This window comes from Podarcis raffonei, chromosome 13 (assembly GCF_027172205.1).
Source record: "Podarcis raffonei isolate rPodRaf1 chromosome 13, rPodRaf1.pri, whole genome shotgun sequence".
In the NCBI taxonomy this organism is placed as follows: Eukaryota; Metazoa; Chordata; class Lepidosauria; order Squamata; family Lacertidae; genus Podarcis; species Podarcis raffonei.
This window is the reverse complement of record NC_070614.1, coordinates 42,793,353-42,814,616: the sequence shown is the minus strand read 5'-3', so window position 1 is coordinate 42,814,616 and position 21,264 is coordinate 42,793,353. Positions and strand designations below refer to the sequence as shown.

General features: G+C 41.6%; 3 protein-coding genes across 3 annotated transcripts; all 3 read right to left on the bottom strand.

Annotated features, from left to right (window-relative positions):
- Positions 1-4,066: 4,066 nt before the first annotated feature.
- On the bottom strand, positions 4,067-5,026 carry LOC128399524 (olfactory receptor 11G2-like). The gene has a single exon (XM_053361081.1). The coding sequence runs from the start codon at positions 5,024-5,026 to the stop codon at positions 4,067-4,069; it is 960 nt and encodes a 319-aa protein (XP_053217056.1).
- Positions 5,027-9,942: 4,916 nt separating this feature from the next.
- Positions 9,943-10,902, bottom strand: LOC128401019 (olfactory receptor 11G2-like). The gene has a single exon (XM_053363843.1). It carries the CDS (start codon positions 10,900-10,902, stop codon positions 9,943-9,945), a length of 960 nt encoding a protein of 319 aa, XP_053219818.1.
- A 4,953-nt stretch (positions 10,903-15,855) lies between these two features.
- LOC128398939 (olfactory receptor 11G2-like) lies at positions 15,856-16,794 on the bottom strand. The gene has a single exon (XM_053360204.1). The coding sequence runs from the start codon at positions 16,792-16,794 to the stop codon at positions 15,856-15,858; it is 939 nt and encodes a 312-aa protein (XP_053216179.1).
- Between the last annotated feature and the right edge of the window lie 4,470 nt (positions 16,795-21,264).

Here is a 21,264-nt window from a genome sequence, read left to right as displayed (position 1 = left end):
TAGAAGTGCACCTATTTCAGCTATTTACAAGTTATCAGTCACACAAAGGGGGGTTTCCAGCCAATAATTTAAGCAATGCATATGCAAGTTGCGGAGGGGGTCTGAGTGAAGGGAAACGGTTCAAACCCTTTGACTTTATAAAATTTGGGATCTAAAATCCAGGATGTAGCTTAGAATCATTGGCATTTCCCATGATCCTTTCCTCTTACTCTAAATTCTCCCCACAATCATTTTGCAATGCTTTCTCAAAATTTCCTAGAGGAAGCCACCCCACGAGAAATGACATTCAAATCCACAGTTCCCACCCAAGTTTCTTTTTTGCTGGCAATGACTCCCATAAGAAGATCCTTACTGGGCCACATCAAAGGCCCATCTAGTCCAGCAGGTGGCCTATGGGAAGCCCACAAGCACAACACAACTACAAAAACACTCTCCATACCTCAGTAGGAGTCAAAATGCTGCTCTGTCATCCAGGAAAAACTCCCTAGACATTCATGACATGATTTGGGGGAAAGGTTGTCAATAGGAGTTAAAACATTGACTCATAAAGTAGAAGGCTCATCAGAAGTGAAGCAACAGAATCTGGGGTGGAGGTTAGTCTTCTCTGTGCATTTAACTGGTAGTTGTCTTCCAGACAGATGGTGTGAAGGACATAAAGGACCATACTGCAGTTCTGGAGGAAATTAAAAGTCACCAGATATATGTACATGCAGACTAGAGTTCAAATGCCCCGATCAGTGTCGACTACAGCTTTAATCAGAAACTGAAATGAATCTTGGGAATATCTCCTTCAGGAACAATTAAAAAAAAAAACAAAATAGCACCCTTTGGGAGTGGGATGCAATGTTATACCACAGGCTGCCTCCCTCCACTTTGGTATGATGCATGCCTCCTGTTTTTCCAAAACACTACCTCTTCCAAATGTTCTTAAAGAACAAATTGAATGGCCAAAGCTCAGAGCACATGAACCAGAGCTGGTGTGATGTATTCTTCTTAATATTATGATCATTAGTTTATAGAGTGCCAATAATTTTCTAAATTCTGCTTACTGATTGGAAATAATTTTGTCTCTGCCAACAGGCTTCCATTTGAGAAGATGTGACACAAAAGGGGAAAAGGAATGAGGAGGGGAAAGGAAAACAGGCCAACTCAGTTACCAGTTCTAAACAATTATGTAATTGGACTTGCTGTAGCAACTTCATGTTACAGTACCAGGGCCTTTTTTTTCTAAAAATAAAGCACTGCAATTAGCTAACTTTTTAATTCCCATGCAACAACCAGCTACCCTGGGCCATTACTCTAGGGTGTCATATATTGCAAAGAAGACCTGGTATATATTGTTACAAAACTTAGGTGCATCTCCTTCTCTTTGTGGAGAGTGGTGTAGCAGGGTCAGGTGGTTCCCGGTGCAGATTTTTTTGCCGCTACCCCCACATTGAAATTCCCCCTTCCTCCCACTTCCCCCTGTGAAAGACAGCTGTGCAGGCAGCTATCCGATGTAGATTCTGGCTTCTCCTCTTTCCTCCCCCCCCCCCAGTGAAAAACAGCTGTGCAGGCAGCTATCCAATGTAGATCCCGGCTTCTCCCCCTTCCTCCGGTCCAAGTCACGTGGCCTCCCTGAGAAGAGAAGGAGGAGGCAGAGCCACGGCCAGGCTCAAGGGTTGGTGATGGTGTCCTGGAGGTTCGGGCTTGCACTGACCTCTCCCCACCCTCAGCCTCCCTGCCCCGCCCCACCCCGCCCCACCCCACCCGCTTCTCCTTTCCCACCAGGGCAACCTGTGGCAGCGGAAGGAGCATGACGGCATTATTTGTCTGAAGGCACTGCTTTCTTTCGGGGTCTGGGAGTGGGCGCGTTGAGCATTTTGTCACCCCCTTCATGATGACACCTGGGGCAGCCCACCTCTACCACACCCACCTTCCTCCTCCGCTGTTTGTGGAGTGGTGATGAGGCATCTGATCAAGATTTGTATTTTAAAATGAGCTTAAAATATATATATATTTGTAAATGTTTGTATCTCTCATGCCAGGCAGAAACCATACTCTGGCAGCTGGTTATCTTCTTGATCAAGGGCCCCCCTGATCTATAGCAGTGCCTCAGGGTTGTAAGAGGAAATTACAGGCTAGGAGCAAAAGGTCACACTGACCATACAAATTATAGAATAATCAAGTTGCAAAACACAATTAAGAGTTGGTAAATAGTAAGAATTATTGTGCCTCCCATTAGAGACGAGCCACATTTTCATAAGGTTAAAAGGGCAAATAAACAGCAACTGGACTAGGCAAAGCAGCTCTCTGAAACTGCTTAGAAGCTTTAGAGAAAACTTAGAATTTAGCTTAGCTTTTACTAAGTTCCCTTTCTTCTAAAAAAAACTATATATGTTATGAAATATATTGGCTTAAATGTAATTATGCAAAGGATTTAGAAAGTAAGAAATGTTAGATTCTTATTTCATAGAATCATAGAATCATAAAGTTGGAAGAGACCACAAGGGCCATCGAGTCCAAACCCCTGCCGAGCAGGAAACACCATCAGAGCACTCCTGACATATGGTTGTCGAGCCTTTGCTTAAAGACCTCCAAAGAAGGAGATCTTTCATAGATGGTGTGTGAGGAGGTGAACCCAAAATATCTGTTTAAGATAAAAATTAGAACCATTAGCCATCTGTTTTGCAGGGAATAGGGCAAGAGGGGCCAAAGGTTATCTGGTAATTAAGGTGCCTGGTCGAGGTAAATGTAAGATATATGACTACTTATTTGCCATTTATAAATAGAAGAAAATATAGCTCTCTGTCTCCCATAACAGGTAATAGGAAATCTTTTATGATTGGTTCTAGCAAACAGCCAATAGGAATTTCAACCAGGCTGATTGGACAGAGGCAGCCAAAGGGAGGAGAAAGGGGGCTGGATTGAGGAAATTTAAGTGCTGGCCATAATGGCAGGAGGGCAGGCCAGAGCTTGGTAACCATATACCACTGTGCCTCTTATTTATTTGTCCGACAAATAAATTATTATTTTAATTTCTCTATTGCTGCGTTGAATATTTCATTCCAGCTAAGCGTTAACCACAAGCAGGGTGCTACAGTAGCAAGAGTCCACGGGGCTCCAGGCACTCACCCAGGATCTGTGTTGCTTTGGAGAATTGAGACATGGTGGGAGAGTGCCGTAGCTTTAAGAAATATGGTTTATTTACCTCTTTACACCTTCTGTCTGCATGGAAGGAGTCCAAGTCTTATATCAAGTTCATTTCAAGAGGAGCTTATCCCCCACAGAAGTGCAGCCAGCCTTCAACCAAGATATTCCCCTGTCTCTTTTCCCCCTTCTTCTTCTCAGCAACCCCTGCTCAAGACTCTCTTTTCCTGTTCCTTCAAAGGGCAAAGGGTTCCTCTCAGATGGCCCATCAACACCTTTTGTCATATTAACAGATTTGCTCTCCACTAGGCCAGCCAAGCTGGTTTGTTATGAAGAACGTTCTGCAACTAAAAGTTTAAATTAAACTTATGGGCCTTGACAATGTTTTATTTCCAAAAAGGAGTCAGTTTTCATGCATCTACAATAGTGGTATGGTCCCCCTTTCTATAAGCAATTATTCATTCCAGAAACACCTTAACCAGAATCAGTTTTGTTTGGAGGAGAGGAAATCAGACATTTGTGCTATTTTGGCAATATTTGTTTTATTTCCATATTTACAAGTGAAGAATAAGTTGAGGCAAGCAGCAGAAATCCTGGGAGAGGCACCCTGCACCATTCAGCATACACTTCCCTCTCTGATGGACCTTTCTGCATCTCTCTCTGCCGCTGCTATTTCTTCACACACTCCTACACACCTACACTACATCCCTTCAGGGTGAGACTTTGACAAAGGGACTTCCTGTAACACAATCAAAACCCTTAGAAGGTGTGGGGCTTAAGGGATTTGAAGAGGATATGTTCTACCTATACTACTAGGTTGATTGACTTAACTTAAAAGAGGGATGTGTACCCCGCTTGTATGTCTTGGGATAAATTAACTTGATCTGAGAACATGTTGCTTTGTTTTAACTTTATTTCCCCCTCCTACCAGCATTTTTTATACCATGCCCTTTGTCATCAGCAGTCGTGATATTCTCCTTAGCAACTTGCCCAGAGCCTCCCTCACCTGATCATTCCTCAGACAGTAAATCAGCGGGTTCAGAAAAGGCGAAATAGCAGTGTAGAAAAGTGTGGCTGCCTTTGTGGCCTCTGGTTGGCTTTCTCCATGTGGAATTAAATACATAGCTGCCACTGTGCCATAAAAGAGGGTCACCACTAAGAGGTGCATAGATACGGTGGAGAAGGACTTCTGACGACTACCTTTGTCAGAGGACTTTATCAGGGTAAAAATGACTATGCCATATGATAAGACAACAAATAATACATTGACTAAAAACATGACATGCATGATGACCTGGCATATAAAGGGTACATTTCCAAGAGGAGGACACGCCAAGGACAGAATTGGCACAGGATCACACACAAAATGGTCAATGATGTTAGGTCCGCAGAAGGTTAGCTTGGATATCAAAGTAGCTGGGACAATGTAGGCCAGAAAGCCAAGGACCCAACAAGAGGCCACCAAGGAATAGCAGGAATTTGGGGACATAATTTGTGGGTAGCGTAGTGGGTGGCAGATGGCCAAATATCGGTCCAAAGCCATGGCTGACAGGAAGAAGAATTCAGTGTTGCCAAGTGAGAATAAGAAGTAGAACTGGAGGATGCAGGCATGGAAGGAGATGAGCCCAGGAGGAGACACCAGGTCAAAGAGCATATGGGGAACAGTTGTGGTCACGTAGCATATCTCCAGCCAGGAGAAGTTGCTCAGCAAGATGTACATGGGAAGCTGGGCTAAGTGAGCATCGAAGAAAACCACTGTGATAATGGTGATGTTCTCAACTAAAGTGACGATATAGAGGATGGTGAAAACAATGAGGAGCACTAATCGCTTCTCCTTCTCAACTCCAAATCCCAGCAAGATGAATTCCTGTACTGTGGTACCATTGACTATCTCCATCTGGAATCACAAAACAGAAGCAGTATCATACACCTTCAGAGAAGTATCGGTTTCTTCACATACCATGAGCCTGACTGCCTGTTTCCACCAACATATAAAGGGAACACTTCCAAACAGCTATGAAATTTAGGGAGTGCAGTAGGGCCTTTCCTTCCTTGCACCATGTGTAGCAGATCATAAGTGAACAGTGTTCAGAAGCAATAATGTTTTCTGATTAGCTATAAATTTAAAATGGAATAAGAGCAAATGCACTTAAAAGCAGACAGCTATGGGGACCTTGCTAGTTTTCCATTTTGGGGCTAACAAAACACAATTGGGCTAACAAAAAAAAAATCTGCCACCTGAAATAGCCTTTGTCGCTTTGCTCAACTGTAGGGCCAGCCCTATGATAACAAAATAGCTCCTAAAATATACATTAATATGATTTCATCAAATTTAATTAGATGTAAATGTGTTTAATCTCAAATTCCTTTCCCTTATAATTATCTGAGGGTTTCAGCATCTAACTTTTTACTTGTGCTGTGTTAACTGAAAACAACAGGAATATTTAGAAAATTAAATTACAGATTATGTTTTTAAATTAATTTTCATCAAAATAATGTATGTCAAAATATTACACACACACGCGCGCACACACACACACACACACACACACACACACACACAAACAAACAAACAAACACACACACACTATTAATTAAACTACAACAGGCTTCAGAACACCTCAGATATTTGTTGTATATTTGTTTGACGCTGCTGTTTTCCTGGGCACTTAATGTTGAATGATGGTCCTTGTGGAGCCGCAATTTGGCATAGTGTGTTGGTTGCCCCATATAATCTAGAGTATTAGGAACTACCTCCTTCTTGGGTTGGCATTCCACCTCTGATGCAAGTTCTCACCCAGGTATCTTGTGCTTCCATCAGAAATCCAGTTTATCTCCCTTAATAGCTAGCAGTTTGTTTTCACCATTCGTCAGAAATGCTCACCCCAAGTCCTCTCTCAGAATTTGGTAAGGAAGTATGCTCCTCTCCTTGTTTTATATTGTCACACACATTCGGAATTGCAGGAGTGAATGACATAAATGACCATAACGTGGGTTTGGAATCAGAAAGAGTCCAAATATCTCTGTAAATTCAGGCATACCAATGATTCAATGCCACTAATTATTTCTGGCTGCAGTTTTAATCACTGACTGGCTCAACCCTTGGGAACACCTCTCTCAGGAACTAAGCTATCTGCCAACACACAGTAGCATCTCTTGGGAGACACAATGCCACCCCATTTCTCCTCTCCTTACTATGTTGCATAGATTCTACTCTGTGTTCTTTCTTTGTTCTATATTAAGCTGTGCTGCTAATTCAAGTTGTGGTGTGGTCTCTCTTTCCATAAGCAATGCTTCATTCTGGAACAGTTTTGTTTGCAAGTAAGGATATCAGACATCAGTTATGTTGTTGTTTTTACTTGTTTTATTTCCATATATAGAAGTGGAGCATAAGTTGAGGCAAGCAGGACACTCATTTCTACCAAGCCACAAATTCACTACACACCCTTCCCTATCTTCCATCCAGGAAACATGGACAGATGATAAGAGTTCAAGGGGACAGCCAAGCCAGGCAGGGAGGGTATGAAGAAGGCCTGGTGAAGGGCATGTCCTTGGGAGAAGTGGTGTGACCTATCACAGAGTAGGGCGCATGGCATTCATAGAGTACCAAGAATCAGATAGAACGACCCAGAGGACCACATTTTGTTCCTGGGCTTCAGATTCCTCCCTCTTGTTTTAGTCAGCACTGTCTGCCCTTCCTTATGGTTATAATGGAGTGTGATCTTTACAACCAGCAAATGATGTATTGATATAATACAATGAACATGGTTCCACCAAGAGCAGAAAACAAAACAAATACAAAGCATGGCCAGAGTACATTCCCCTGGTGTCCTGCTTACCACGAGAATGGGTTTAAAGCATCCCCCTCCCTTGAAGAAAATGTTGTGGCTCTGAAAGATCCAGACTTTGGGCTGACTAGTTGTCTTTCCCTTCTGCTACCTCACCTTGGGTTCTCAAATTTCAGTAGTGCCCTGTGCAACCCCAAAATTCAGCACCCCTACCTCTCATCCTCCCTCCCAGTGGGATAAACAGTCTTTTTGCAAGATCTGAGACCTACTGAGTATGCATCAACTTGGCCCTCCTATATCAGTTACCAAGCAATCTGCCTGACAAAAGACTGGCTAGACAGATTCTTTAGCAATACTGCATGATGTGTTTAGTTGTTCCACCAGTCCAGAGATTCTTGATCTATCTACCCCTGCAACTGTAGCTGACAGTTTACAAACAACCACAGGGTTACTGTTGTATAAACGTTCCCTACACCAAGACAAATTAGGTAACAGTCTTTGCTTCAGAGAGCCAGTGTGGTGTAGTGGTTAAAAGCGGTAGATTTGTAATCTGGTGAACCGGGTTCGCATCTCCGCTCCTCCACATGCAGCTGTTGGGTGACCTTGGGCTAGTCACACTTCTCTGAAGTCTCTCAGCCTCACTCACCTCACAGAGTGTTTGTTGTGGGGGAGGAAGGGAAAGGAGAATGTTAGCCGCTTTGAGACTCCTTCGGGTAGTGATAAAGCCGGATATCAAATTATCAAATCCAAACTCTTCTTCTTCTTCCTCCTCCTCCTCCTCCTCCTCCTCCTCCTCTTCTTCTTCTTCTTCTTCTTCTTCTTCTTCTTCTTCTTCTTCTTCTTCTACAGCCCTTTTCCCTGACGTGCTGCTGTCTAAAAGATTGACATTAGGAATTATCCTACCCTTGGTAATTGAATTTGAAGCAAATAGAGGCTTTGTTCACATTCCCATTTACTGTGCACTCATCACCTTTCCACCGCTTGGTTTTTTTACATGTTCACACAACATTATACAAAATAGTATTCTGTAAAAAAGGTAAAGGGACCCCTGACCATTAGGTCCAGTCGGGGCCGACTCTGGGGTTGTGACGCTCATCTTGCTTTATTGGCCGAGGGAGCCAGCGTACAACTTCCAGGTCATGTGGCCAGCATGACTTCTGTACTTAGTTATAAAATACTGCATATGGATGCATTGTTTCTCAAACCAGCTTCAAACCCTTAAGCTGTTCCCAATTCATCTTAACCAAGATTTGAACTCCTTTGCGTAGGATAAAGACATCCCCACCCTATCAATGCCCCGTAGTGCATACACAAACAGAAACAAATGTGACACTAATGAAGCCATGCTGATGTGAATATTTAAGGGAGAAAGCGTTGTGCACAAACAGCCCAAGAAACTCAGTGCTGAGCTATAATTTGGTAATATATGCACTCATAGACCTTGGGTTTTGTTTTCCTCTCTTACTGCAGTGATGATACTGAATAATGGCTAGCTGTTGGAAAATCCTTCTCCTTTCAGTGGGCCGAACTTGCTGCCTTTTGCTACTTTGGTGCTACCTTGAAAAATGTGTGTGATGGCAAGCACAATGTTACAGCCAGTCTCCATAGCCATGCAGTGAAAGGAAAGTTTACATCTTTAGAAACAAGCAAGGAACAAGCAAAAATCCACAGTCAAGAGGCCCAAACCTTCCAAAGGAATAAAAAGATAATTAAGATAACGTGCTTGAAATTGCAGAATAGTAGAATATTGCAACAAAGGAAGGTGAAAGTTTGCACTAAGCAATTAAGAATTCTAATTCATGGTCAAATACACAGACACATAAACATATAAACATATTCAACATGTACACACGTAAGTTGACTATCATTGGAAATGTAAAAACAAATGGTATTTAAGGTTCAAATCTAATTATTTTTAGTGTGTATATATTTCATTTGATGGAGCACACAAAAACCTTTAGGAAATAATTTTAACTCTGATGGTTACTTCAAGTGTTTTAGGCCTAGCATTCCGGTTCCTAAATGGGAAATGGAGTTTCTTATGGTCTTATTGACAAAACTATATAAATTAAAAATTAATTTTGATTTCTAGTCTCAGATAGATTGATTGTAGGCAACCCTGAGGTGTTTCCTGGATTGAATTTTGACTGGACAGTATAAAATATGAGGGAGGAGATGTGTCTGTCTTACTTAACTCGAAATATTTAAGTTTGGAGAGAGTTCTGAAAGACTTGTTTTGTCCTATTTTGTCTCAACACATATTATTACCTTTCTTTTGTGCAACCTGCCCATAGCCTCTTTCACATGATTGTTCCTCAGACAGTAGTTGGAGAGTTAAGGAAGGGTGTAATAGCTGTGTAGAAGACAGTCATTGCCTTCACAACCTCTGACTGACTTCCTCCACCCGGAATACAATAAATCTACAATCGTGGTGTGGTCCCCCTTTCCATAAGCAATTATTCATTCCAGAAACACCTTAACCAGAATCAGTTTTGTTTGGAGGAGAGGAAATCAGACATTTGTGCTATTTTGGCAATATTTGTTTTATTTCCATATATGCAAGTGAAGAATAAGTTGAGGCAAGCAGGACACACATTCCTCCCAAGCAGCAGAAATCCTGAGAGAGACACCCTGCAACCCCAAGGACCATTCAGCCTACACTTTCCTTCATGACGGACCTTTCTGCATCTCTCTCTGCCACTGCTATTTCTTCACACACTCCTACACACCTACACTTCATCCTTTCATAGTAGGAACATTAACAGAGGGACTTCCTGTAACACCATCAAAACCCTTAAAGGGCTTAAGCGGTTTGAGAAGAGATGTTCTACTTACACTACTATGTTGATTGATTTAACTTAAAAGAGGGATGTGTACCCTGCTTGTATGTCTTGGGATAAATTAACTTGATCTGAGGTTGGTCAAAATGGCTCTCAGGGTCCCTTCCAACTCCATGATTCTATGATCTCTTCAAATGGGCATGTTGCTTTGTTTTAACTTTATTTCCCATTCCTACCAGCAATTTTTATACTATGCCCTTTGTCATCAGCAGTCGTGACATTCTCCTAAGCAACTTGCCCAGAGCCTCCCTCACCTGATCATTCCTCAGACAGTAAATCAGTGGGTTCAGAAAAGGTGAAATAGCAGTGTAGAAGAGCGTGGCTGCCTTTGTGGCCCCTGCTTGGCTTTCTCCATGTGGAATTAAATACATAGCTCCCACTGTGCCATAAAAGAGGGTCACCACTAAGAGGTGCATAGATACGGTGGAGAAGGACTTCTGACGACTACCTTTGTCAGAGGACTTTATCAGGGTAAAAATGACTATGCCATATGATAAGACAACAAATAATACATTGACTGAAAACAAAACATGTATGATGACCTGACATATAAAGGGTACATTTCCAAGAGGAGGACAGGCCAAGGACAGAATTGGCACAGGGTCACACACAAAATGGTCAATGATGTTAGGTCCGCAGAAGGTTAGCTTGGAGATCAAAGTAGCTGGGACAATATAGGCCAGAAAGCCAAGGACCCAACAAGAGGCCACCAGGGAATAGCAGGAATTTGGGGACATAATTTGTGGGTAGCGTAGTGGGTGGCAGATGGCCAAATATCGGTCCAAAGCCATGGCTGAGAGGAAAAAGAATTCAGTGCTGCCAAGTGAGAATAAGAAGTAGAACTGGAGGAAGCAGCCATGGAAGGAGATGAGCCCAGGAGGAGACACCAGGTCAAAGAGCATATGGGGCACAGTTGTGGTCACGTAGCATATCTCCAGCCAGGAGAAGTTGCTCAGCAAGATGTACATGGGAAGCTGGGCTAAGTGAGCATCGAAGAAAACCACTGTGATAATGGTGATGTTCTCAACTAAAGTGACGATATAGAGGATGGTAAAAACAATGAGGAGCACTAATCGTTTCTCCTTCTCAACTCCAAATCCCAGCAAGATGAATTCCTGTACTGTGGTACCATTGACTATCTCCATCTGGAATCACATAACAGAAGCAGTATCATACACCATCAGAGAGGTATCGGTTTCTTCACATTCCATGAGCCTGTCTGCCTGTTTCCACCAACATACAAAGGGTAAAAAGCTATGAAATTTAGGGAGTGCAGTATGGCCTTTCCTTCCTTGCACCCTGTGTATCAGATCACAACTGAACAGTGTTCAGAAGCCATTATTTTTTCTGATTAGCTATAAATTTTAAATGGAATAGGAGCAAATGGACTTAAAGCAGAATTGCATAGGGAAATATTATTCAGAAAAGTACTAGCAACTTTGCCATGAACAGCTTGTCCCCAAATGCTCTCCATTCTTTCAACTGCCCTGCTACAAACACACACTGAGAGAGACAGAGAGAAAGAAAGAGAGAGAGAGAGAGAGAGAGAGAGAGAGAGGCAGGCTAAGCCCAGAAATGGCATTGAGCCAAATCACAAAATGCAATACAGTGGTATCTTGGGTTAGGAACTTAATTCGTTCCGGAGGTCCGTTCTTAACCTGAAACTGTCCTTAACCTGAGGTACCACTTTAGCTAATGGGGCCTCCCATTGCCACTGCCACCATGCAATTTCTGTTCTCATCCTGAAGCAAAGTTCTTAACCCGAGGTACTATTTCTGGGTTAATGGAGTCCGTAACCTGCAGCGTCTGTAACCTGAGGTACCACTGTATATAGTATTTTTTTTAATGTGGGTGGGTGGGGGTTTGTGTGGGTGGGTGTGAGAGGAACGAGACTGATAAATACTTTATCTAAATCTGGTTATGAGTGAAATACGTTAAGGGATGGGACATTGATGTTCTGAGACATTTTGCTGTTCGAAGAACATCAAATCCCCCTCCCCACTATGCTACGATCAACACTTTGATTTTGTATATAATTTTTTATTAAGTTTTCTCTTCTACAATTTAAAGTACTCATTTTTACATCCTTAAGATATCAATGACTACCCTTCTTTTTCCATGGCTCATTTTACATATCACATATCCCTGCATATTTTACAGAAACTATACCATTCAGTATTCCATTATTACATGCATCATAACTTATTTACACTGTTGAATTTATCTTAATGCTGCCAGCATTTTCAGCTCTACACAGTTATTTCCATATCTTCAATAAATGTTTTCCAGTCTTCTCTAAACATATATTCTTCTTGTTCTCTTATTCTATATCTGCAAGCTGCGCATATTCTGTCAACTTAAGTTGCCACTCTTCTTTGGTCGGGACCTCGCTAGTTTTCCATTTTGGGGCTAACAAAACACAATTGGGCTAACAAAAAAATATTCTGCCACCTGAAATAGCCTTTGACACTTTGCTGAATTGTAGGGCCAGCCCTATGATAACAAAATAGCTCCTAAAATATACATTAATTTGAATTCATCAAATTTGATTAGATGTAAATGCATTTAATCTCCAATTCCTTTCCCTTATAATTATCTGAGGGTTTCAGCATCTAACTTTTTACTTGTGCTGGGTTAACTGAAAACAACAGGAATATTTAGAAAATTAAATTTCAGATTATGTTTTTAAATTGATTTTGATCAAAATAATGTGTGTCAAAATATTATACACACACACACACATACCATTAATTAAACTACAACAGGCTTCAGAACATCTCATATATTTGTTGTATATTTGTTTGACCCTTCTGTTGTCCTGGGCACGTAATGTTGAATGATGGTCCTTGAGGAGCCGAAATTTGGCATAGAGTGTTGCTTGCCCCACGTAATCTACAGGATTAGGAACTACAGTGGTACCTCGGGTTACATACACTTCAGGTTACATACGCTTCAGGTTACAGACGCTTCAGGTTACAGACTATGCTAACCCAGAAAAATTACCTCAGGTTAAGAACTTTGCTTCAGGATGAGAACAGAAATTGTGCTCCAGTGCCGGCGCAGCAGCAGCAGGAGGCCCCATTAAGTAAAGTGGTACTTCAGGATAAGTACAGTTTCAGGTTAAGAACAGACCTCCGGAACGAATTAAGTACTTAACCTGAGGTACCACTGTACCTCCTTCTTGAGTTGGCATTCCACCTCTGATACAAGTTCCCACCCAAGTATCTGGTGCTTCCATCAGAAATCCAGTTTATCTCCCTTAATAGCTAGCAGTTTGTTTTCACCATTCATCAGAAATGCTCACCCCAAGTCCTCTCTCAGAATTTGGTAAGGAAGTATGCTCCTCTCCTTGTTTTATATTGTCACACACATTCGGAATTGCAGGAGTAAATGACATAAATAACCATAACGTGGGTTTGGAATCAGAAAGAGTCCAAATATCTCTGTGAATTCAGGCATAACAATGATTCAATGCCACTGATTATTTCTGGCTGCAGTTTTAATCACTGACTGGCTCAACCCTTGGGAACACCTCTCTCAGGAACTAAGCTATCTGCCAACACACAGTAGCATCTCTTGGGAGACACAATGCCACCCCATTTCTCCTCTCCTTACTATGTTGCATAGATTCTACTCTGTGTTCTTTCTTTGTTCTATATTAAGCTGTGCTGCTAATTCAAGTTGTGGTGTGGTCTCTCTTTCCATAAGCAATGCTTTATTCTGCAACAGGTTTCTTTGCAACTAAGGATATCAGACGATTCCCTTGGGAATTGAATTTGAAGCCAATAGAGGCTTTGTTTACACTCCCATTTAATGTGCACTCACCACCTTTCCACTGCTTGGTTTTTTTACATGTTCACACAACATTACAGTGGTACCTTGGGTTAAGAACTTAATTCGTTCTGGAGGTCTGTTCTTAACCTGAAACTGTTCTTAACCTGAAGCACCACTTTAGCTAATTGGGCCTCCTGCTGCTGCGCCGGCACCAGAGCACGATTTCTGTTCTGTTCCTGAAGCAAAGTTCTTAACCCGAGGTACTATTTCTGGGTTAGCGGAGTCTGTAACCTGAAGCGTCTGTAACCTGAAGCTTATGTAACCATAGGTACCATTGTATACAAAATAGTATTCTGTATTTCGTTATAAAATACTGCAGTTTGATGCCTTGTTTCTCAAACCAGCTTCAAACCTTAAGCTGTTCCCAATTCATATTTCCCAAGGTTTGAACTCCTTTGCATAGGATAAAGATATCCCCACCCTATCAATGCCCCCTAGTGCATACACAAACACAAAACAAATCTGACACTATGAAGCCATGCTGATGTGAATATTTAAGGGAGAAAGCGTTGTGCACAAACAGCCGAAGAAACTCAGTGCTGAACTGTAATGTGGTAATGAATGCACTCATAGACCCTGGGGTTTGTTTTCCTCTCTTACTGCAGTGATGATACTGAATAACGGCTAGCTGTTGGGAAATCCTTCTCCTTTCAGTGGGCCAAACTTGCCCCTTTTTGCTACTTTGGTGCTACCTTGAAAAATGTGTGTAATGGCAAATACAATGTTACAGCCAGTCTCCATAGCCATGCAGTGAAAGGAAAGTTTACATCTTAAGAATCAAGCAAGGAACAAACGAAAATCCACAGTCAAAAGGCCCATACCTTCCAAAGAAATAAAAAGATAATTAAGAAAACGTTCTTGATATTGCAGAATAGTAGAATATTGCAACAAAGGAAGGTGAAAGTTTGCACTAAGCAATTAAGAATTCTAATTCATCATCAAATACACAGACACATTAACATATAAACATATTTGACATGTACACATGTAAGTTGAATATCATTGGAAATGTAAAAACAAATGGCATTTACGGTTCAAATCTAATTATTTTTAGTGCATGTATATTTCATTTGTGTGAGCACACAAAAATCACACAGCTAAGACTCTCATATTTAATGATATTAGAACATCCATTTTTATTACACGTAGAATATTATTTTAGCTTGAGTGTTAGGCCTTGTATTTTAGTCCTCAAAGAGAGGTCAAGTGAACTTCTTTGTCATGCAGGGACAGTCTTTGGAAAAATTTTTGTAATATAGTGCCCCATCCATGGCCAAAACTTGGAGCTCCCAAATGGATCTTCTAAATTATGAATCTTCTCAATTTTGTGCCCCCTCAGCTCAGTGCCCTTTGGGGAGGGGGGACGGCTCACACCTTCCTAAATCTGGCACTGTATCGTGCCATGTGGTTGCCAAGCTGTCGGAGACCAGAAGTCAGATTCCTATTCACCCGGGAATGAAGGAAAGAAGCAGAGCAACTGCAGAAGCACTGCTATCAGAGGAACCTTGTAGACAGGAAGGATTTAGCACTGCATTCCTCTGACCCAAATATCTCTTTTGCAGAGAAACCAAAAAGTGATGTTACAGTAGGAGATTACCGGAGGAGATTGAGCACCTTTAAGTGAATCAGCAACTTGCAGCACAGCTAGAGTCAAGGGTCAAGCTGTACCTGCTACTGCTGCTACATAACAGATCAGTTTAAGCTTAACTGTGATATTTCTCCTCAGAAGTCTCACCTCAACAACCTTACCAGTGCCTCTTTCACCTCAGAAAGGAAGATCAGTGGGTTAAGAAGAGGTGTGCTGACAGCATGGATAAATGTTGCTGCTTTGCTGACATTTGCCAAGGACAGAATTGGCTCACAACCATACCATAAATTGTCATTTATGTCAGGTATATAAAAGGATAATTTGGAGATCAGTTCATACCGGCATCAATCTTAGATCTATTTTACTTTTAGGAAATAATTTTAACTCTGATGGTTACTTCAAGTGTTTTAGGCCTATCACTCTGGTTCCTAAAGGGGAAATGGAGTTTCTTGTGGTCTTGTTGACAAGTCTTTGTAAAATAAAAATTAATTTTGATTTCTAGTCTCAGTTGGATTGATTCTAGGCAACACTGAGGTGTTCCCTGGCTTGAATCTTGACTGGACAATATAAAATATGAGGGGGGGGAGAGATGTGTCTGTCTTACTCAACTCTAAATACTTAAGTTTGGAGAGACAGTTCTGAAAGACTTGTTTTGTCCTACTTTTGTCTCAACACGTCACCTTATTACCTTTCTCCTCCACAACCTGCCCATAGCCTCTTTCACCTGATTGTTCCTCAGACAGTAGATTAGAGGGTTAAGGAAGGGTGTAATAGCTGTGTAGAAGACAGTCACTGCCTTCACAACCTCTGACTGACTTTCTCCACCTGGAATACAATACATTGCTCCTACTGTGCCATAGAAAAGTGTTGCCACCATTATATGAAAAGATATGGTGGAGAAGGCCTTCCTTCGACTGCCTTGGCTAGATGTGTTTATCAGATTAAGAATCACAAAGGCATAGGATAGCACAACAAAGAAGATGTTGCTTAAAAACAGAGTATTGATAAAAATTTTGCAGACAGTAGAAATGTTCCCAAGAGGAGGGCAGGCCAAGGATAGAATTGGCCCAAGATCACACATAAAGTGGTCAATAACATTAGGACCGCAGAAGGACAACTTTGAGATTAAAATAACTGGAATGATGTAGCCCAGGAAGCCTCCAGTCCAACATGAACCCACCAGGGCATAACAGGAATGCCGGGACATAAGTTGTGGGTAGCGCAGAGGATGGCAGATGGCCAAATACCGATCCAAAGCCATGGCTGAGAGGAAGAAGGTTTCTGTGCAGCCAAATGAGAAGAAGAAGTAGAACTGAAGGAAGCACTCATGGAAAGAAATTACCCCATGATGGGATGCCAGGTCAAAGAGCATACGGGGCACAGTGGTAGATACATAGCACATCTCCATCCAGGAAAAGTTGCTGAGCAGGATGTACATGGGAAGCTGGGCCAAGTGGTTATCTAGGAACACCACTGTGATAATGGTGATATTCTCAGCCAAAGTGAGCATGTAGAGAATGGTGAAAAACACAAAGAGCAAGAATTGTTTCTGCGACTCAACTCTAAATCCCAGCAAAATGAATTCTTGGACTGTGGTTCCATTGGCTATCTCCATCTGGAAACACACAACAGAAGAATTGTCACATACTGTATGGAGGTATTAAAAGTTTGTGTACCCTTTTGGTTTCCCCTGAAAGACAAAGGCTTAAGCAGGCATGTCACTAGGTAGCACAGTGTGGTGTTCCTTCTCCACCTACTTGTGGTACAGATCTTATGTGATTACTCCTCAAGAGCAACTATTTTTCAGATTGACTCTAAATTATATCAAAAGTCTAACTCCCAAGAATGAATTTACAAAATACTCATCTATTTCTTATCAGATTTCTCTGAGAGATTCTCCTTTGACCTGGGATGTGTTTCAATGGGAACTAGATATTAACTGTATTCTTTAAAATATAGATGGGATAAACTGTCAATTTTGGTTTCTCTCTGTTTCTTTTTTTTCAAACTTACATCCAGTTTTCCACATTTTCCACATCAGTTTGTGATTATTATTTCTAAGTCCTCATGAAAATTCACCGGCATTTTAGTGCTAATATTTCCTAATATATACTTTCTATCAATTGTTTCTTAGCATGCACATTTTTGCAAAGCAATTTTCCCCAATATAATACATGTTTGCATCTTATTTCCACTAATATATGCATTTTATATGCACTTTACCCTGGTATATGTATTTTTCTACACATTACTTGTCCAGATTGAACTGCAAAATTTGGTTCATTAAAAGTTCTCCTTTTAATGTACATTGAACTGAATTTTTCACCCATTCCTATCTGCTGCCCTTAAATCCTTAGGGATATCTAAAAGGGGGCATAAGGCAGAGTTTTCCCTGCCATCTAAGAATGGGGTAATCCTGGTGCCTTTGAAGGAAACAAAGGGATCAGCTTTCTTCCCACCCAGCTTTCCATTATCTTGGTAATAGGCCCCATATCTGAACTTCCGTAGGTCGCAGCATGTTTCCTCCGTCCAGCAAAAGGCTTACCCTAAGTCCGGTGTTGGAATCTTGTGGGAGAAATGCTGCTCTCTGAACACTATTGACACTCATCTACAGCATTGATGGAGCAAAGGATGTAAAGACATGATGGTTTGGTGAAAGAAAGATTCAAGATACATGTCCTTGGGCATACAGGCAGACCAAAGCTTCAATGCCACTGAATAGTTCTGGCTCTATTTTTAATCACTGACTGACACAACCCTTGGGAAGATCTCTCTAAGGAACTAAGCTATTTCTCAATAAAGCATCTCTGGGAGATGCAATTCCACCTTATTCCCCCCTCTCCTCACTACGTTGCATGGATTCTTCTCTCTGTTTCTTCTTTGTTCTATATTAAGTTGTGTTACTTCAAGTTGTTGTTTGCTTCCTCTTTACCCAGGACTCATTTCCTTTGGGGGAGAGAATTATGATGTTTTGGCAATGTCTACTTTACAAATGAAGGCAAGCAGGCATGTCCCCTACAGCCCTTGCAATGGTTTACTTGGTTGCCGTATTCAGGGCCAGGGAGGAATTTTCTCCTGCAAGTAAATTGGCTGGCTTGTAAACTTTTGCGTATCTCAGCAACCTCCACAACTTTGTTGGATAAGACATTGGGCTGGATCCTTAGTCACATGGGTATCCCATTAGAAAGGGATGAGGGTGGCACCGTAGTCTAAACCACTGATCCTCTTGGGCTTGCCAATCAGAAGGTTAGCAGTTCAAATCCCTGTGACGGGGTAAGCTCCCGTTGCTCTGTCCCAGTTCCTGCCAACCTAGCAGTTCAAAAGCACGCCAGTGCAAGTAGACATATAGGTACCACTGCGGTGGGAAAGTTTCCATGCACTCTGGTTTCCATCACGGTATTCTGTTGTGCCAGAAGTGGTTTAGTCATGCTGGCCACATGACCCAGAAAGCTGTCCATGGACAAAGACCAGCTCCCTTAGTCTGAAAGTGAGATGAACGCTGCAACCCCATAGTCGCCTTTGACTGGACTTAACTGTCTAGGGGGTCCTTTGCTTTTACCTTTTTATTCAGGAGGGTTGTTTCTGTCTGGGGGTCCACTGGGGGACCGATGGGTCAATACAACTTTCCCAATGGCAGTGGCAGCCTGTGCAGGGTTGTGACATCTAGTCTATATTGGGGGTAACGTCCCAGTGCAAGGTTAGCTCTACTAGGTTCCTATCAGGTGGGCTCCTTGATGCTGGATACATGCCCAATGCCTTTTCCAAACCTATTCTTTCCCGTAGCCAATAAAGTTCTGACCCAGTTCAACCAAATACCAGTCTCCTGTGTTGATTCCTTTGGCCCTCTCTTCACCTGTTATGGCTGTTATGCCCTTGTGCTGGCAATCCAAGGATACATTCTAGCCAGACAAAAACATTCAAGAAGGGTAGACCATATAACAACGGTCCTGAGAGACTTTCATTGGATCCCAATATGTTTCCAAGCACAATTCAAAGTGTTGGTGTTGACCTTTAAAGCCCTAAACAGCCTCAGCCCAGTATCCCTGAAGGAGTGTCTCCACCCCCATCGTTCTGCCCGGACACTGAGGTCCATCTCCAAGGGCCTTCTGGCAGTTCCCTCCCAGTGAGAAGTGAAGTTACAGGGAACCAGGCAGAGGGCCTTCTTGGTGGCGGCACCTGCCCTGTGGAACTCCCTTCCATCGGATGTCAAGGAAATAAACAACTACCTGACTTTCAGTAGACATCTGAAGGCAGCCCTGTTTAGGGAAGTTTTTAATGTTTGATATTTTATTGTATTTTTAATATTCTTTTGGAAGCTGCCTTGTTGTTGTTGTTGTTGTTGTTGTTGTTGTTGTGCAGGGGTGATGTAGGGTGAGCCCAGAGGGTAAGGGTTGTGGCTAAAGAAGAGTGTGGCCTACAGAGAGTACCAGGGACCATATAGCAGGTGTTTCCAAACTGTGGTCTGCAGACTGTTGCAAACACTTCCCTCACTCCTTCACCCAGGGAGATTCACACTGATTCCCAGAGAATTGCTAGTGAAGGACTTGGGAAACAAGCAGTCAACAAAATAAAAAGTGGCATAAACACCACTGAAAACCATTCTATTTATTCTAATTTTCATTGTTTTATTTTTTCTCTGCCCCACTTTGATATTAAATAACAAACTTTATTACAAAAGTAAATATATATTACCCCCATGAATAATATTCCAGGATTCAGATTACATTTATTTAAAATTCAGTGTAACATACACATAGAATTAAGAGTTTCTTATTTAACATAATATTCAATCTACTATAATATATAAAATTAATCTTTCATTTAGAACATTCATTACTTTCTATAACCTATAATCAAAACAAACAACACCTTCCATTTGATCCACATTTCTTTTTTCTCAATTCATGCATCCCTTTTTCAATCGATTCTGTTTGCCCTTTAAAAAGACCAACAACTGAATGTTGGCCTACCCAAAACTTGTCCAGTTTTCTTTGACCTTTTATTACTTGAAGTCTGTGACAGTCTTTCCAATACAGGCATTAGCCAAACTTTATATTAGCAATGTTGAAGATTTATGTACTTAATTTTTTCTAGTGTTGAGCTTTTCCTCCCCCTTCAGTTCTTTATTACTATATTCAAATAAGTTCAGCAAGACCAGGGTAGGAGCAATTTATAATTCTTGTTTTACTGTTTTTGAGATTTCTGCAAAAACTTTCTTCCATTTTTTCAACTTCTGGGCATTGCCACCACATGTTTAGGTAGTTGCCTATCATTTGTCACTCTCCAGCATATTGGAGAGGAGCCTGGGTTGAGGAAAGCCAATTGCCTACATGTCAAATATCAAAAAATGTGTTAATTTTAAGGATAACAGCCTTGCAAACGCTGATATTGATATGTAAGGTGTGGTCCATCACCTAGCCCTCTAAAACTTCTACCTCATCCTTTCTTGGTTTGGGAATGATCCAATATTTCTGTATCTCAAGGGCTCACAGAAAGTTGTTCCAGCCAACCAATGACCTGATGCAGAGTCATTGGTGCAAGGAGGTTTCATTATATTTTAAAGGTTCGCTCCAGTTTTAATCCAAGAAAGGAGGACTCATGGGATTTTTTTTTCCAAATGAGGGCCCCATCTGCTGATATTAACATCCAAGAGTGTTTTAGAGTCATATGAGTTCTAAAGGCAACTGGATTTTGAACCAGCTGAAGTTGCAAAGTCTTCAAAGGCAGCCCTACTTTAGTGCTTTGTTGCTGTAATCCAGTTTAGAAATTACCAGAGCATGGAGTATCATGACCAAGTCATTTCTGTCCAGAAGGGCCCATACCTGATGAACCAGATGGAGCGGTTGATAGGCACTTCTAGCTGCTGCTGGTACCTGGGACTCAAGTGACAATGGTGGATCCAGGATTTGCTTAAGAAAGAGATGCATTGCCGTTTCCTTCAAGGGAGATGGCACTCTGCCCTCCACCAGCGTAGCAGTGATTAGTCCTTCTACCCACCCCAGCATAAATCAATAATAAATTTACAAATCTCCCACCTCAATTACACAGTAGCAGCAATAGGAACATTTAAAACTGCCTTAGACTA

What these genes read in the sequence shown, in the direction of transcription:
- LOC128398939 (XM_053360204.1), bottom strand. Translation starts at nt 16,794, where the DNA reads ATGGAGATAGCCAATGGAACCACAGTCCAAGAATTCATTTTGCTGGGA.
- LOC128399524 (XM_053361081.1), bottom strand. Translation starts at nt 5,026, where the DNA reads ATGGAGATAGTCAATGGTACCACAGTACAGGAATTCATCTTGCTGGGA.
- LOC128401019 (XM_053363843.1), bottom strand. Translation starts at nt 10,902, where the DNA reads ATGGAGATAGTCAATGGTACCACAGTACAGGAATTCATCTTGCTGGGA.